Genomic DNA, 19,161 nt, shown 5'->3' with positions numbered 1-19,161 from the left:
TGCTGCTAGAGCTGTACCAGGGCAGGAGATCAGGCTGCCAAAAGCAAGGACTGTGCCAAAGGCTGGGCTCTGGGCTATAGGATGTGACAAGGTCACAGTGGCTTGTCACGACCTCCCTCCTCTGTCAGGTGTCCATTTCTGTAGTGTTTACATGGAAAGAATCAAAGAGCCACAGACGAGGAATGTGAGATTGTACACACTTAAATGTTTGCTGGAATATTCTTAATTTAATGACTTATGGAGTGTGAATGCTTCACAGTTAGGGACAGAGAAAGGAGGGCATGGGCTTTAAGTCCATTGGATTTCATGGTCAGCCATCTACGAACATCTTAATGTTCACATTAAAATTTTATTTTGTTGGTTTTCTTTTAATGGTAAATGAAATCTAGACTGTTAGCACATGCAAACATGGGAAATATGAGTTTATGGCTTTGCAGAGGAAGACTGGGAGAATATTCCAGACAGTGATTTTGTTCCTGTGCCTGTTTAAGGCTGTCGTTGTCCGCTGAAGCCAAAGTTACAGTGCTATCAGTACAAGGTATATTTTACAATTTATATTTGACCATTCCAGCAGGACAGTATTTCTAGGCTGAAAATGTCATGGGAGGACATAAAGTGATTCTTAAAATGAATCACTGAGTCTGCCATCCATACTCTTTTCAGCATCAGCCTTTGAGCTGAGCAAATTCACGGCTGGCAATGGCAGCAGTGCAGGGGGAGAAAGCGTGGCTCTGTATTCTGGGAGTACGTCCCCTGAGCTTACTTCAAAACCAAACAAAACAAAAATACATGTAAACCGTTTGCTCTTCAAGAAGTATCTGTAGGAGCCAGGGATAAAAGTCATCCCTGGAAGGAATGGTTTAGCAGTCTCCAGAGAACATGATGAACTGCAGGCAAGGAAATCCCTCCATCCTTGTTTCATTTCAAAGTGTAGTGAGGATTGTAAATAATTAAATCTTGGGGTTTAGTGGAAAAATGGTAGAGGGTGATGAAAAATATGCCAGTTTTCTGTTTAAAAATATAACTCTAATGTTTTGTAGCATTGCTGTCACAAAAACCCACCCAATGATGCAGCTCATTAAAAAGCAGAGCCATTGCTTTTTGTCTGATGTTTTTAATAATGTGTTTGTACCTTCAGAGAGCCTCTGTGTAGCAGTTCAGGGGCAGTAATTTAATGCTGTGTGCTCCCTTCCTCCCATCCCCATTCCCAAACCATGGAATGTAAATTTTAGGCTTTTAAAAGTTCTGTTTTGAAAACCTAATAGATAACTGTCCTCGTAAAAACTATTAATACAGACTACGTCCAATTGTAAAGCTAATTTTAATCATGTTTGGTGCCAACATAATTTCTGATGCCAGATTTTTATGCTAAGCATGAGCCTCGATTTAAACGTGGTTCTTTAACCTGTAGTTCATAATTTTGCAGTTGGTTGTGTAGGTTTTTTTGGCTATGGCAGTTTAAACACTTCCACTTTCAAGGATCTAAGCCATAAATGTTTATTAAAAGAATCTATAATGAAATCAGGTTTGTTATTTTTTTAATGGCTGCCTTGAGTATGTTGGATGACTGAACGCATGTTGTTAATCATTAAGTACTCACGTTACAAAAAGTGTTTGATAGTATTGCCATCTAGGGGCTGAATGAAATTCTCCATACTGAAATAAACTGTAATTGAACAGGTGCTGCTATTGACAATATACATATGTTTTTGCTTTATAGCCCACATGCTTTCCATGTTTCTTATGACAAAAGATATCTCTAAATGTCCCACAGCAGCCAGAGCTTTTTTATATATAATCTGTTCGAGGTGATTGCTATTTGCATTTCAGCTTATGCTTTTTTGGCAGTGATGACTGGGAATTCCTAACAAAGAATTATACTTTTTTGCATTATTAATCTTGCTAGTGTTTGCCCTGTTTAACAGAAAAAAGGAATCATTTATCAGAAAAGTATGTTTATAATCTGTACTTGTGGCATCTTCAGATTTAATATTCATAATGGTCATTCAAATGCTGTGCTATATTTATCTAAAAGACTAACTCATTGTTTTGAGGAAATAACTATTTAAATATTTATGATCTAACTTTTAATATTTAAAAAAGAAATTAATATTTCTTTAAAATTTGTTTCTGAGTCTGATAGCTTAACAAATGTTTAAATATTAAACAATTGGAAATGTTAGCATTTAGCAACTTACTATGACTTACTGACACAGGGATATTGACTTCAGCTCTTTCTGTCACATGAAGGCAACTGAATTCCTGCACTCCCTTTCTTGTGGTCTATATAATTCATGCCAAACTACAGCTAAAAATGAGATTAAGTATATCAGTGATTATCTGAACTCCTTTTATCTTTGCTGCTCTGATCCGACACATCTGCACAGTCTCCTACTGGAACATGTTACTCTTGTTCTTTGTTGGTCACTGTGCCTTTTGTGACTGTTCAGAATAATTCCGTGGCTGTTTTGTCTTCCTGCCTAGATCAGATTTTGTGCTGAGGCTCTCCTTGCCTGAGCAGTGTCAGGTCTATGTCAGATGCTGTTTGGGGTGAGCTGGGATGCCAGTGGCCCCTCCTGGCCATGGCTGATGTCCCTCAGCCTGCATCCCCACCATACCCCTCTGCTGGATGTGCTCTGGTGTGGCAGCAGGTCAGCCCCAGTCCTTGCAGCCCTGGCTGAGCCTGGTGGGATTCACAAATTGTTTATCCAGATTACCATGGCCTGAGTAGCTAGAATAGGACAGCATGCCTATGAAATGCCACATGTACACATAAGATGTGTAAGATTTCTGTAGAGACAGGCATTACTTGTGTACCACAGGTTTTTGCGAGCTTGAGTCCAATTCCAGGAAGCTTCATCCTCACTAAGCAAGCTCAGACACATGCTGAGTGAGATGTAAGTTGTGTCTTAGCTGAGATTCAGACTGTGGAGGACTCCCAAGGAATTCACTCCAAAGGCTCCATCATAATGACAGATAATTTTTTTAAATCCTAAGAATTTCTTTTTGAGGCTCAATCATAAAAAAAACACCAAAAAAATCCTAGTAACCAGATGGGGTATTCTGCAAAGCAGTCAGAAGTGACCCAGAGCTGAGGCCTTATTTTCCAAGTGACATAAACCACAGATGCTGATTACTTTTTTAACTAACTCAAACATCTGTATTCTTGCTTCAGGGAACAAAGCATCAGGCTCATTTATTTGGATTGAAACCTTTCACAACATATCATATTCATGTCGTAGCTGTAAACAACGCCGGGCAGGTTTCAAGCCCCTGGACATCTGTGCGCACTTTGGAAGCTTCACCCAGTGGCCTGAGCAACTTCACTGTGGAAAAGAAAGAAAATGGCAGGGCTCTGCTGCTAAAATGGTCAGAGCCCTCCCAACCCAATGGCATAATAAAGGTAATACTCATCTTGACAGTTCACTTGATTAAAAAACAGAAGGGAAATGTTGAATATCAAATTAAAACCTTTTTTTGCCGAAAATGACTCAATCTAATGCACAGTTTAAAAAAATATGGAAGTCCTATATAAACCCAAGACACTCTGTGCGTTCTCTGTGCTTGTCATTATATTAAAACGAATAATAACATTCTTGTGCTACTCTGTGACTGTAAATTTTCATTTACACTGAACCAGATTGTTCATTTAATGCACAGAAAGCTGCGCATGAAAGCTCATGATCTTACTCATGGTGATATTGGACATGACCAAAATGTGTTTGTAGAAAACCTGAGTTTAATAGAATATTATTCTGAAATTTGCGATGTCTTTAGCTCAGTGGTTTCAACTGAGTGTAGACCTTTACCTGCAAGGTTTGCAACTAGATGGGTTTATCTGGAGGGTTTTTGCCCTTAAGTGATATTCTTTAGAGCTAGTCTGTAAGAAGCTTTCTGCTGGCCTGTGAGAGCCTTGCGATGAAACTTGATAACAATCAAATATAATGAAAACTGTCACTAAGTGATTTATTACTGCATTCAAAATGAAAAAAAAAATTAAAATTGGATCAAAACATTCCTTTTGTATCCATTATCTGTTTGTGAGCTGATTGTTACTAGCAAGAATAAGTTTCTGAATCATTGGTTAATGGTCCTTACCCTATTGCAAAGGTTAAGGGTCTTATCTACTGGTTATTGACAAAAATTGTTTTGTTTTGTTTTCCTTTTATCCTGGCTTCTTTCCCTCCTTCCTTTCCTGCCTGCCTTTTATTTCTTCCTTAATTCACCAGACCTACAATGTTTTCAGTGATGACCACCTGGAGTACAGTGGTTTATCTCGCCAGTTCCTCTTCCGGCGGCTCGAGCCATACACCCTGTACACGCTCGTGCTGGAGGCGTGCAATTCAGCAGGCTGCACTCGCTCTCCACCCCAGCCAGTCTGGACAGATGAAGCTCCCCCAGTGTCCCAGATGGCACCTGTAATCCAGGCAGTGAATGCCACCAACGTTCAACTGAGCTGGTTGCAGCCAATTAATCCAAATGGAAAAATAATTCGCTATGAAGTTATTCACAGACACACAGAAAAGACTGTTGCGGCACACGGAGCAACAACAGAAGATGAGAAAATTATTTTCACAGAATATAACACTGAAAGCAATACATTCACCTACAATGATAAAAGTTTACAGCCATGGACAAGGTATGAATATAAAATACGCACCTGGAATGCAGCAGGCTATGCTGACAGCTCCTGGACAGTGGCTGAGACCAGTCAAACTGCCCCAAAAGGTCTTGCTGCCCCCAGTTTATCTGTGCTGTCAGCCAACCCCCATAAAGTGTTCATATCTTGGACACCCCCGGCACAGCCCAATGGCATTCTCCAGTCATACAGGCTGCTGAAGAATGATGCTCTTTATCCTTTCAGCTTCGACGCTGCTACTCTCAGCTACATAGATGAGGACTTGCTGCCCTACACGGTGTACAGCTATGCAGTGGTTGCCTGTACCATGGGGGGCTGCTCTACCAGTGAGACAGCTGCAATACGGACCCTGGAAGCAGCTCCTGCCTTGGTGGACCCCCCATCTCTGCAGGCTGTCAGTGCCACTCAGATCAGTGCATCCTGGGCACCTCCGCAAATACAAAATGGAGATATCACCAAGTACATATTGAAATTAGGCAATGAAGAGTATTATCCGGGCAACAGTTTTCAAATGCTGGTCTCTAACTTGAAGCCTTACACGCAGTATGATTTTGCATTGGTCGCCTGTACTGCTGGGGGCTGCACCTCTAGCACATCCCAGTCTGTGATGACCATGGAGGCTCCACCATTAAATATGGAAGCTCCCAGGCTGCTGGTCATGGGCTCGGAGTCAATTGAAATCACGTGGAAACTCCCAGATAAGCCCAATGGCAAAATCACGAGCTATGACCTAAGGAGGGATGGTGTGCTTGTTTACTCTGGTCTGGAAACTCGGTATCTCGATTTCACCCTAATGCCAGGCATGGAGTACAGCTACACTGTCACAGCAAATAACAGCCAGGGCAGCGTCACCAGTCCCTCAGCTCAGATAAGAACCAACCCCTCTGCTCCATCTGGGATGTTGCCTCCTAGGTTGCAGGCATGGTCTTCCAGTGAGATTTTGGTGGCCTGGGATCCACCTATCAAAGTAAATGGAGACATTAGAAACTACACAATCTCGCTCCACAAGCCTGGTGAAACGGGAAAGAAGACTTTTGACTTTGATGCATCTCATGTTTCCTTTCTGAGACGGTCATACATAGTGGCACAGCTACAGCCCTACAGCAGGTAAGTCTAGAAGAACCCGTTTGTTGAATAAATATTGTGGGGTGGTGCAGTGGCCTGGCAGAGAGCTCAGCCATCTTGCTTAAACATATAGTCAGACCCATGGGGTTGTTTGCTAAAAAGCAAAATAATAAAATAAGGATTTTTTTTTTCTTTTAAATTTATAGTAGCACCAGCTTTCTATCATCTTGATGAAGTGCATAGTGTTGACATAAATTGTAAGTAATAGAAGGAGAATTCAGCAGTCTGCTATAGGCTTCAAAACCTGCAGTCTTTTACTGGTGGATCAGTCACATGGTGTCTGCTATGGAGAATAAATAGGGCTTTAGTTGACAAAATTCAGGGTGGGGAGACCAAACTCACAGTAGCTGGCCCATTCACAGGGTAGCTGCAATGAAATTAATGGAACATGTTTGAATCCTCGAGCTGGAAACATGTGATTTATGATTAAGTGAAAGCTAAAACTTAGGAGAGGGTACCACACTCTGCTACAGAAATGCACTTGATACTGAAGTAATAGCTTACCCACTAATTCTTAATTATTTACCTGACCTTTCCTTATATATTTGTGTAGGCATAATTTGTGTGTGTTACTTGGTTGATATGTTTGTCTACTATTTACATATAAGTAATCTAAATCCAAAGAGAGTAATAGAGGAGCTCTACAGCTCTCAAATGACATCCAAATCATCTCTTACAATGAATCATCATTTTGATTTATATCATCAAAATCAAAATTATTTTGATCACTTGACTCCTGCAGATGTTAAGTGCTTTGAAAAAAAACAAACCACACCCAAATAAAAATCCAGAAGACAGCATTCTTCTTCTTTGCTACACAAGGCGCAGCACATAATCCTTGTGTTCATGCAAATTGCGCGCCTATTAAAAATTCCAAAGACCAGGAGAAATTAAGAAATCCACCCGCTCTCACGTACGGTTTGTACTTGTATCTGCAGCGTTTTAATCACCTTGCTCGTGCTTTGTGTTCCCGAAGGTACGAGGTCCAGCTCCAGGCCTGCACGGAGCTGGGCTGTGCCTCCAGTGAGTGGGCACCGGCGTGGACGCTGGAGGCACCGCCGGCAGCACAGCCGGCCCCTCTCATTGAAATACAAACAGCCGGCGGCTTCCAGTCGACTGCCTCCATCCTGTGGACCGGCCCGAAGCAGCCAAACGGGAAGATTTTATACTATGAACTTTACAGGAGGCGAACAACTCAAGCCCACATAAATTTAGACCTCTCGCTCGTTTACAATGGTTCTTCAACCTCCTTCAAAGATGACAAGTTGCTGCCTTACACAGAGTACGAATATCAGGTGGGAATTTAAGCTATTTATCAGCTCTGGTTATGATTTCAGTACACTTTGAGAACCTTACTTTACACTTACAATGAACATACACATCTCAATTCTAATGTTAATAGCATTGTGAAACCCAAATTATTATTGCGAATGTGTTTTAAAGACTTGAGAAGCTGAAAATAATTCCATACAAGCAATATATTCATTCAGCATTTGTTTAGCTTAGTAGTAGATGCCTGTGTTTCTTATATGTTAAATGTCTGTGTACCCTCCAGAGCCTCTGCAAGACTCAGTTATTGGAAATTCTAGTTCTTAAAAGGTAGCTTTTTTCCCATTATTTTTTTCTTTCTTTTTCCATCATCCCCCAATCTTTTCTGAATTAATTTTTAATTTAGATCTTAGATTAATTTTATATCTCAGAGCAGTTTATATCCAGGGGGACTGTTTTCTCTTTAAATTAGTCATTAGACTGACAAGCACATTTTTTTGGTGGTTCAAAAGTGAATTTGCTGTTGATGGTTGGTGTTCTCATTTTGTTTAATATATACCTGAAACAGTGCATTCCACCTCTTGAGCAAGGTGGAGCAATCTTTCTTTTACAGGCTCATTGGCTTTATAGGATCACAAGATAATTCAGGTTGGAAGGGCTCTCAAGAGGCCATCCAGTCCAACTTTCTGCCTAAAGCAGGGTCAGTAAAGAGGTCAGATGAGGTTTTACAGGGCTTCATCCAGGGCTTTATCTTGAAAACCTTTAGGGAGAAGAATGTAACCTTACAGTCAACTCCACTACCTGACTGTCCTCATTGCAAAAAAAGTTTTTTTTGTTATGTTCAGTCTGAACCTTTTTTGCTTGAACTTACACCTGTTTTCTCTTGTCCCCTCCCAACATATACCATAGTAATGAAACAAGCTTCCTCCCATCATTAGCCTGCTGGGCAAGTGCAATCACGTCCCTCCAAAGCCATCTCTTCCTCAAGAGGAGCAAGCCCAAGTCCCACAGGTTCTCTTTATAGGCACTTTCCCAAACCCCTGATTACCGTGATGGACTTCCACTGAGCTCATTCCAATTTATCAATATCTTTCTGTTATTTGGGGCCAAAACAAAATAGATACTAAATAAAGGCAGGTAATCACTTCCTTTAATTGTCTGGCTGTGCTCTTGTGGAACAGCTCAGGATGCTGGTCATCTTTGCTGCCAGATGACTCTACTGGCTCGTGTTCAGCTATCTACCTTTAGGTCCTTTGAAGCAGAGGTGCTCCCTAGTTGGTCAGTAATGCTGACCATGTTATTACAAGAAGTTATTCCTCCCCAGGAGCAGGACTTTGCATCTGTATTGCTGAAATTCCCATTCTCTAGTGCCTTCTGACTGGCAGATCTGTCCTTCAGCATCAACTGGTCCCTCTAGTTTGGTGTCATCTACAAGTTTAATGAGAGCACACCGTATAGGTCAGGTTCTTTGGTAGCTCTGCTCCACTGCTATTGCTTTCTCCTTTTAAGTAGCCAGAAACCATGAAGAATTAAACCTGAACATTTGTTTTATTGCATTAGTCTCTCCAGCTGCTGCATACACAAGTGTAGTAAACTCACCAAGTCATGCAGTTTGGAAGGGACATCCAGAAGGCATCCAGCCTAACTCCCTGCTTGAGGCAGGTCCAGATAGACCAGGCTCTCAGGGCTGTCTCCAGCTGTGTTTTGGATCAAGTTCTCTGTCCTTGCAGATGCAGATGCAAGGATGGAGATTGTATAGCCTATATCAGCAGAACTGTTGTTAGACCAGATTTCCTTGCTGCTTTAGGCAGGATCTGTGGGGAATGTGAATTCAAGTGCAGATGGGTCTGAGTCTATCCAAACCATACTTGTTAGGAATCTTCTTCTTAGATGAAGAAAAACTCTCCAAGCTGGACATTGTAGATATTGGCTGTGGGATGTTCTCAGCTGGGCTAACTTTTAATTATCTCAGTCAGAAGCTGTTCTTTGGGAAGTGGGTACCAGAGAGACCTTTTTCAGCCAACATCTTTAATGGCTTATCAGTGACAGATTAAAAAAGAAAAAAAAAAAACCTCCTGATTGGATTCCTGTGCTTTATTGTGCTATATTCAAGATTTGCTTTTTATCTTGATTCTGCTTCATAACCAGGCTGAGATTTTGATTGGAACTCTTAAGTAATTTTTGGTTTTTTTCACCAGTGGCCATTTATTTCACCATGAGAAGTTTTTCAATGCATGTATTTGCCTTCTGCTTAAGTCACTTGCAGCAGTCCTCTGGGATTTATTTTGAGTTTCTCCATTGTAGACAATTTATATCTTGCCTGTGAGACAAGTTATTCATAAGTATAGGGCTTGGCTTTTACTATTATGCTGATGAAACCCAGATTTATATTTCACTTAAACTGGATATTGATTCTCCTGTCTCTGTATTTGAGGCTTGTTTGCTGGACATAAAACTTTAAATGCAACTGAATTTCCTCCAGCAGAATGAAGATAAAATCAAAATGCTGTGATGGGACTCTCTCCAGCATTTTTGGAGATATTGAGATTTAGTTCAATGCTCTAATAGCTTCTTTGGACCTGAAATCAGGACTTTTGAATCTAAGCTTCTTGGAAGTTTTTTCATTGGGTTTTGTTGGTTTGTTTTGTTGGTTTTAAATTTGTTTGTTTTCCTGGAAACTTCAGCTGAATATCAGGTTTTATAAAACCAGGTGCAAAAGTTGCACTTCCAGAATGACGATGTGAGTTTAGAAGCTCATGCTGACAAAAGTGATTATGCCCCCAAAAATGCTTAGGTCACTGTTCTTAAAGGAAGCACATTTATACTTGAAAGAGCCAATTCTGCATGAGCATATTAGCACCTGCTAGTTTGCAGTGCATTTTCAAGTGGCATACAGGGCCTATTTCCATACTACAAAACACTTAGATCTTTGAAACTCCCTGAGTTGGTCTAGTTGTACATTTAGATACTTGCATTTTCTAAAGCATCTTTCAGGTATTTGTTGGAATTCTGCCTTGTATCTCCAGCTTTATTAACCATATAATATGGCATGATCTGAAAACCCTCCTTATTTAAACAAGCATCACTCATGAGGCCAAAGGAGTTTGCAAGTGCAATCCTTTGTTTCCTGGAATATTTTTGAAACAGAGTGTGTAGGTCCTCCTTGGGAATCATTGGAAGTGTTGTGCAATGTTACCATATAGCAGCCTATAGAGCCAAACCTGTTTTTCTCAGCTAAGGGAAGGCCCTTCTGAGCAGAGACTTGTGACATTTAGTGCAAAGCAGAGCAGTCACAGTATGGTGTGATTTCCATGCAAATGCATTATCACTCCTCCACAATTACACTTAATTGTGTTCTTAAAACTGCTTCTTTAGATTAATGGCTTAATGTCTTCCTGGTTTAGGATGCATCCTTATTTCTATTTGGCAGGCACAGAGCATGTAAAAGACAGAAAATTACAATTGTCCCTCTTCAGAAAGGTTTATGGCTCCCTGCAGAGGTTTATTCTCCAAGAGGACTATTCAATGCACCAAGACAGGGTATGCAGTGCTGGAGCTGTGTTCTCTGACCACTGTAAGAGGCACAGCGTCCCTCCTGTGTGTGGAGAGTCCTTCTCACCCTCTTGTTACTGCAGCCAACTGAAGGGTCTAGGAAATACCCCAAGACACATCAGGGCAAATATGCATTGGGTCCTCTCAAAGAGAAAAGAAATAATATTCTGACTTTGGAGAGATAAAGAAAAAAAAAAGTGGGTACAAAGTCATGAAGACTAAGAAAGGACATGTAAGTAGTTACATGGGGAGTACAATATGTTGGCCCTATTGGTCATTTTCCAGTGCCAGGAAGGACACTTGGTTTACCAGCCTGTCTGTCACATTGTTGGCTGAGCTCCAGCGTGTGCTGATTAGTTACTGACAAACAGGTCAGTGACTTCTACAGTTTAAAATCAGGTAAAACCAGTTTTCTAGTTGACCAGTGATGGATAGTTACCCATTTGTAATATCCCTCATATCTGGCTCCTCTTCATTCTTTTAATTCCCCATTTCTTCCCATCTCTCTGACAGAAAGATAGACTGCAAAACAGTGACATTTAAAAAAAGTAGTTCTTTCTCCCATTCCCTTCTTGTTATTTTGTTTGTTTTTTCATATGAGGTTTTTTGCTTCCAATTAAAGAGAATTTTTCATACTACATCTGCATTAGACTAGTACGCTTGACCTCAGCTTCTGAAAAGTAAAGCAGACATAACTATGTTGTTTCACTGATGCAATGATGATACCTACCCTAGATATCCTTTTGCAGAATGAGATACTTCCTTTCTCCTAGTAGAAGCAAAAAGGGCCATTTGAAACCATGTGATTTTACTCATTAAGCCCCACCTCAGGCAGTGTGTTTCTCTTGTCAATACAATCTTAAATTCAAGTGTGTTGATCCAACAAAACCTTGATTTTTTTTTCATTAAATTAAATATGAATATTAGACGGGATTTGTTGGTCCACATTTACCAGTGAGAGACTTACAGTGCCACTCTTGCAAGACCCTTCTCAGTAAATTGTGATTCAAACATATTCAAAATCATGGCAAGCTATCCTTTAAAAAGACATTATTGTGAGTACCAGGGGAAAATATACTCCAGGGCTGTGGATGATTCCTTGATAAGATTTCCTTGATTGTATCTTTTTATTTATGAGGCATAATTTATGACTGCTGAAAAGCAAACTAAAATGAGTGATGACTAACTGCAGCCAAAGTAATAAATCAGAAGCAAAGAAAGAAGTGGTGATTTTGATCGAATCTATTGAATTAGCTGTTGCCCTTAGCCATTACAGGTATTGGAAAGACCTTTTAATATCTGCTTATCTCTCTCATGGGAACTTGGTAACTATCTCATTATATACCCATAGGAAACAAATTATTTAATTTTCTATCTTTCAGAGTTAAACCTTTTTACATCTCTCATTAATTACTGGCATTATCCTATGTTATATGGAATGAGCTTCCTTTAAAATTTGGTAATTTTGTTTAAGTCCCAAAGTTTTTGCCTATTGTCTTTCCCTTTTCCAGAAATGGGTTTAGTAGTTTTATTATTAGCATTTGAGCAGTGGAGATGAATAGCAATGTTAAGAGGCTCTAATTAACACAGTACTAGAAGTGTGAACCTGAAATCTATCCCCGTTGTATGTTTATGACCTCCATAAGGAGAGTAATAATGTTGAAGAGGAAAAAGTATGGGGCAGTCTGAGAAGGGTCAATCAGGAAGCACACATTTGATTACTGCTTTCTCATACTCCTGCTCTTGAATGGATGTGATACTTTCTTTCCCTTGCCTTCGTTCTGTCCACTATAAACTGCACCCACTTTTTAAAATTTCTGCTTTGCTAATACGTGCCTGAGACAGATGTGAATACATTATTCTAATGCTGAGTGCTGGATTTTGGTAGATAAGCTTTGTTCTCTGAGCTCTGCTGACATCACGTAAGAAACTCCAAATTAGCCAGCCAGTACAACAATCAGTTCATAAAGACTTGTGAAGGATGCTGCAATTGATGGTGAGAGGGAGGTTCTTTGGTTTTCTTTCATTTCAAACAACCAAGATTGTGGTCTCTTCAATTGTCTTGAAGGTTGCTGTTTGAACATAACCAAAAATTGAGGGCTGTGTTTCTGACTATGCTAATGTCAGATCTTATATGACCCTAAAATATCTTACTATATTGGAAAATAATTACACTGTGAAAACTCTGCATTTATGTAAGTGTAGGGTTAAAAATTGAGCAAATCTAAGTCAAGAAATCCAAAGCAAAGTCTCAGAGTAGTTCTGGGTCTTCGAGGTCTCCATGAAAGAGCTTTAGAAAGAGAGGAGCAGTACAAACTGCTCTGCTACCATTTGTCTCTCATGGCATGTGCCAAGTGGTGCCAGCATTGAATCCTTTTTGGAAAGACCAGCAGCCACAGGTGTGTAGAGTCTTTGTGTACCATAAGAGCAGAGATCCAAGTTGTACATGGCTCTTACACACAGAAGTAGAGTTACATGCATGTGTCAAAGGGCTGGGTTGGTCTGACCTTGTGGTTCACCAGAACCTACAGCTTTGAGCTGTGGGGAGTACTCTCAAAGCCAAGGAGAGGTGGTGTTTTACTAATGAGACTTTTTCTAAGCAAAAGGCTGTTTTCTGAGTGTCTGAAGGAGCTTGATGCAAGCTACTGACACATTCACAGCTGAGATCTTGTCCCTCACAGAGACACCCGTGATGGACTGCAGACTAAGTACAGTGCAAAGTGGCACAAGGCACAGTGCCTGTTGGACGTGGAGGGAGCCAGAATCCACTGCTGGTTGGTAATCAGCTCTTTGGCTTGCTCTTTTGCAAGCAGGAATGGTGAGAAGCATCTGGCTTCTGTGCTGTGCAGAGTATCCTAGCTCTTCCTGACCTGTGAAGTCAGGAGTAGCTCAGGTCTGCTGCCTTCATTGTGGCAAGCTGCCCCTAGCACCCTTCTGCCTGGTGGGATCTCTACAGTAAGGGACAGTTTCACATTCTCCACAGGCTGTTCACTGCCTGAGGGTCCCCTTTGTGGGAGTTGGAGTTCAAAACAAAGCTTCCTTGCTACAGATTTGGGGTTTCAAGAGTGTTGCAGCAGATGAACACTATCTATCCCTGTGTGGTTCAGGGATAGAAATAATCTCATGGGCTTCTTCCACTGTCAGCATCTACAATAACATGATTATTCAGTATCTATGGCCAAGGTAATTTTGGTTCCCTTGTTTCTGCCCTTAAGGCAGAAGTTGTTAGCTCTACTGCACCTGAACAAGCTCACCGTGGTAAGGTGACTCCTCTCAGAATGTCCCGTCCTGCTTCTCATAAGTTTTGCCCCTTCTTGCTATGACAATGAACCTTGAGGTTGTCCTGTGATCATTTAGAGTGACTGATCACAGGTTTCTTCCAGGAACAGGGATCTGTGAAGGCTCAATTTATGATGGGAAAAAAGCTTAGTTACCTGTAACTGGAATTCTTCAGTTCTCTGAATAGACACTCTCCAGAGAGTTTTCTCCCCTCTCTTCTTTCTCTGGCTCCACTTCAAAGTGCAGTCTGAACCAGGGGTCAGCAGATTGATAAAACATTAATTAGTAACCCTTGGTAGGCTGATTTCAGAGCCCTCTCATGGTTTTTTTGGGACAGTGCAGCCATTAACAGCAACACATCTTTTGGCAGGGTGCTGAGCCATGCACCATGATGTCAGACTTAAAGCTTTTTGAGGCAGAATATTCAGAAAGTCAAAATATAACAAACTTTTCTTGGCTTTCTGCTCTTTGTGTTTTGTCATTAATACATTCCTAAGATGTGATTGCTTCTTGTTTGCTCCATGTTCCCAAGAGGTCTTTCACAATTGTAAGAAGGTAATACTGCTGCCTATTAGGGTCTTTATATTTCTATATTAATGAGATTAAATATTTTTGGTGCTGATAATAGTATTTTATAAAGATTGTTTGTGACCCCAAAAAGCTTTTTACAAAAGCCTAAATAATGAAATTTCAGTTTAACCAGGCTAGCCAGGCAACAGCTTCCATCCATGACTGTTTAGTGGTCACTTTTTCAAAAGCCATGACCTCTGATTTTAAAGACACTGATCATTGTGGTTTCTGTTGCCATGATGCCACATTTTTTCCTGCAAAAAATGTGGCTAAACAGCAGCATTTCCATCTGCAGGCAGTTCTTTGGATTTACTGCCCTGGGTTTCCAAACACTGACCAGGATTTACTTGGAGAGTGTCTCACAGGGAGATATTTTTATAACAATCCATCCTTTTACAGATGGTTGAGCAGAAGCAACGGGAGTTAAGAGACTCCAGCTTAGGTCAGTGTAAATCTGGAAGTCCTGTTTAGCTGTCACAGCTGTCTCAGAAGCTGGCGTTACAGACTCACAGACACTGAGGGGGTTTCTGCTGGGCACATGTCTTGGCAGGGCTGAGTAGCTGCTGTCTGTCTAGAAGGCACACTCAGACCATGTCTGTCTGTCAGGCCCACACAAACATGGCCATGACCTCGGCCTTCTTTCCGGAGAGTCGGGCATGTGGCAGCGTGGTGTGGACATCAACTCCCCCTCTATAGGGAAGCATCCCAAGAACAGAGATGGATCATCCAACTGGGCATTCCCACTCCAGAGGGACAGCAGGCCAACTGCCTCTGGTCGAGCATGTGATTGAGCCTCAATTACCTGACTCTTGAAGGAGTCCTTGAAGCACTTAGCTGTAGTATAGAAGGGGATGAGCACAGAGTCACAGAATCACAAATCTTCTGAGTTGGAAGGGACCCACAAGGGTCATTGAGTCCAACTCCTGGCCCTGCACAGGACACCCCAAGAGTCACACCATGTGCCTGAGAGCATTGTCCAAATGCTCCCTGAACTCTGTCTGGCTTAGTATTGTGACCACTTTCTTGGAGAGCTTGTTCCAGTGCCCAGCCACCCTCTGGGTGAAGAACCTTTTCCTGATATCTGACCTAAGTCTCCCCTGACACCACTTTGTTCCCTTGGGTCATGTCACTGGTCACCAGAAAGCAGAGATTGGTACCTGCTCCTTCACTACCCCTCATGAGGAAGCTGCAGACACGGTTAGGTGTCCCCTCAGTCTCTTCCAGGCTGCACTGGATTGGGATTGTTTTTACAAGATTATTATTAAAATCCCAGGCCACACTAATGACCCCAGACCTGGCAATGGGGTGACAATAAACTCCTGTGTGTGAGGACAGCACCATCAGCTCAGGAAGGTTGCTCAAGTACAAGAGGCCTTGTCACATTTTTCTCATCTATGGAAGGAGATGAAAGTGCATCAGGAGCGGCGTAAGGAGTATCTGCATGTCACTGTCACCCGCCTGCTCACACAAGCAGGACATTCCTTCCTCATCGGGCTCCCACCATAACTCTGGTGTCTGATACAAGCCAGTGCAATGGGAAGAGGGAAGGCACCAGTGCTTTTCCAACAGCATTGCTGTTGCTTTTCTGGTTTCAGCCTATTCCCAGGCTCAAAGGAACCAGAGACTCATATGTGGATCATGTTCCCATTGTTCTGTGCACAGTTTTTTAGGGCAGGATGTGTCCTCATCTGTATTTAAGCAATTCAAAGCTGCTGGCATCCAGTAATGAAGTTCTGAAAGCAGCTGTGGAAGCAGAAGTCAGCACTGGGACAAGAGATGGCCTCCCCACTGTCATTATCCTACTTTCTGTCTTTTTTTCCCAGGGGTGACTGGGCTGCTCTGACAGTAGAAACATTCAGGAACTCCAAGCGTTCTGTTTTGCTCTTTAACTTCCTCCAAAATGCACATCAGTTCTGCACAAAATATAAGACCAAATGAGATAATGGGGAACAGTGTGTCCCAAGGTCAGAGGGACTCATCTCTGCTATAAATCTCCCAGTTCTGTGGCACAAGAAGATCATACACTGCTTGGGATGGGGAAGAAATACTCACTCTGTTGTGTGACTCTGGCCTTTTCTGGCTCTTGGCCATTTGCTAGTAATAGGAGCAGGCTCCTTGGGGAAGTGGTCACAGCATCAAGTCTGAAAGAGTTCAAGGAGCGTTTGGACAGCACTCTTGGGAATGGTCCTGTGCAGGGCCAGGAGTTGGACTCAATGATTCTTGTGGGTCCCTTCCAGCTCAGCTTATTCTGTGATTCTGTGAATTAAGACGTCTTCCTGAAAGATGAGGTGTAGGCACAGGTGAGGGATTGATGAAGGGAGGAGTCTCCATCCAACCCTTGGTGAAGTGTTTGTTTCCCAAATGAGTTGCATCTCTCTCTCCTTCAAAATTCCTTGGCAATCCCATTCTGAAGCTGAATTCCTGTGCTACACAGGAAGGTTCTCTTCCTAATTCATCACCTTCACTTTAGCTGTGGGCAGCTTGCTCAGCAGGTCAGGCCTGACACTGTTACGCTTCTTGCTCATTAAGGCCACAGCCTGGATATAACTGGAGCATTTGAGCTCAGGTAAGCACTGAGCCAGTGCCAGTTCCACACTCAGAGCTGCTCTTTCCATATGTGTTTTATTCTTTCCACAAAGAAGTATGACCCTTGAAATGAATGACTGTGGGTAAATCTTTGTAGCAGCTGGAACTGAGCTGAGATACAGAGTTTGACCTACTGCAGTAAAGTGAACAGAGTTTGACTTTATGAATAGTTCACAACAGAGATGTATTACTGATTCCACTGAAATGAAAGTGCTTTGGCTGAGCTTTTTATTGCAGGGCATCATCTGTACTTAGGATGGTTCTGTATGTAACTGATGGAATCAGGCAGGATTTTTGGGGTTGTAATTGGCAGAACCACAGCTTTCAAAGGCACTTTAGTTGTTTTTATCCATTTTCCTTTCCCAGGCTCCTTGTAAAGTGTCCTGTGTTCGTGGAAATTATTATCACAGGCTGGAAGGATTCAGGGTCAATTTTGAAGACCTCTTACTTCTAAACCTCCTGTTTTTTCTCAAGACATAGTCCCACCATTCCCTTCCCCAGGACCAGTGCCCAAAGTACATTGCATAAGAATGTGTTTTACTGTAGTTAGAACTGCTTGGCATGAAAGCTTACTAAGGAATACTTACACTAAAAATCGCTCAGACAGTCCTCTTGTATTGCCATTTAGATCTATCATTCTGATTGATCACTATGTGGTTGGCTAATATTGAGTCTAATTTAACCCTATATGCTCATGCATCCATCTATTCTGTCTATTGTACCTGACATTCTACAAATTACTTACTCATGCAAATGATGACCTAAGGCAACCTTTTATGATATTCGTGTTTAATTATACAAATTCTTTTTGATAAATAAGATTATACATCCTTCCATATGTTTATTCAGTCCTTGATGAAAGCAAAATTTAATTTTCATGCAGATTTGTTGGAGAGTGTGTTTAATAAGTGCTGAGTTTTATGTAGTCTGCAGATCACTCTGGTTTTGGGTAGCTGACAAAATCAGTAGGCATAGTTCATAGAGACATGTGGGTTTTAATCAGGCCTAATTCAAGCTGCTAATTTGTGAAATCTTGGAACTGAAGTCATTGCCTTTGTGCTCATGCAATAAAGCAAATGTTGTTGTGAAAATAAATGAGAGATGCTGAATTAACTATACACTTCAGTGGGCTTTATTTATATTACAATTTACTGAAAATATTTCCAAAAAACTGATACATTAATATTTTTAGGAGAGGGATGTTCCTGTAAAGCTCACTGGTTCTAAGGAGTAACTTGAGTTTGGCTTGTGTGATTCAGTCAAGGTGAATGCAACTTTTAAGTACCACCCAAGGCCAGGCTAAATTTTTTGGGGCTACCTGCATACATGAAGAAAATATGCAGAAGGGAGAAATTTTCAGGACCAGATATGAGTATTTTTGTTCAGATAGCTTTGAAAACATTGTTCTTGTTGATTGCAGCTCCTCCATGAGTCCTCTTGGCATGGTGTGACACAGACAATGGTAGGAATTCAGAGTGGGGATCAGGTATGAAGATGACACAGGAGCACACAGTGCCTGAGACATGACTTTTGCTTCTTTTCCCTAAGTGTGGCAGTGGGAAATATTTCACTCTTCTGTTAAAAAATTACTGGGTTAACACAGATGCTGACTGGCCATCAAGGGACATTTTCTAGGAGTGCCATTGCACCATGTTTCACCCAGTGTCAGTAGAGCTGCAGTAGCCCCTATGGCTAAAAGCAGATGTTTTGTAGGCTTGAGTTCTTTGCTGACAGCTTCTTTGTTTTGTGTGGAAGGTGTGGTCAGTAAACTCGGTGGGCCGGACGCCCAGCAGCTGGTCCCGCTGCCGGACAGGTCCTGCCCCTCCCGAGGGCCTGGGAGCTCCCCTCTTCAACACGGTGGCATCCACGGTGGCCGTGGTGAGCATCAGCCCCCCTCTCAAGCCTAATGGGGTGGTCAGTATCTACAGGCTGTTTTCTAATGGTACCAGAGGGACTGATGTGGTGGTGAGTATCGTCAACGCTTTTTCTGTACTTCCACTTGTATTTTCTAGCTTTAACAATTTTGTTATTACAAGCTGCTGCTGTTGGTCACAGACTGCCTTCCTCTCCTGGCCTCCCATAGTTAGCTGCTCTGCAATGCACTGTCCTGTCCGTGAGCTTAAGCTGTCTACTGATTTCAC

At 41.8% G+C, this 19,161-nt stretch overlaps 1 protein-coding gene across 5 annotated transcripts in view; it reads left to right on the top strand.

Moving 5' to 3' along the window:
- USH2A (usherin) overlaps nucleotides 1-19,161 on the top strand; it is a 373,664-nt gene that overhangs the window by 338,463 nt on the left and 16,040 nt on the right. For all 5 annotated transcript variants that reach the window (XM_072927553.1, XM_030269121.4, XM_030269120.4 and 2 more), the window contains 4 exons: nucleotides 3,176-3,403; nucleotides 4,230-5,746; nucleotides 6,741-7,059; nucleotides 18,776-18,985. In XM_072927553.1, the coding sequence (XP_072783654.1) occupies nucleotides 3,176-3,403; nucleotides 4,230-5,746; nucleotides 6,741-7,059; nucleotides 18,776-18,985 (2,274 nt within the window). The remainder of the gene's footprint in view (nucleotides 1-3,175; nucleotides 3,404-4,229; nucleotides 5,747-6,740; nucleotides 7,060-18,775; nucleotides 18,986-19,161) is intronic.

This window comes from Taeniopygia guttata, chromosome 3, assembly GCF_048771995.1.
Source record: "Taeniopygia guttata chromosome 3, bTaeGut7.mat, whole genome shotgun sequence".
Classification (NCBI taxonomy): domain Eukaryota; kingdom Metazoa; phylum Chordata; class Aves; order Passeriformes; family Estrildidae; genus Taeniopygia; species Taeniopygia guttata.
Note: the sequence above shows the minus strand (reverse complement) of the source record. Positions and strands in the feature narration are given on the sequence as shown.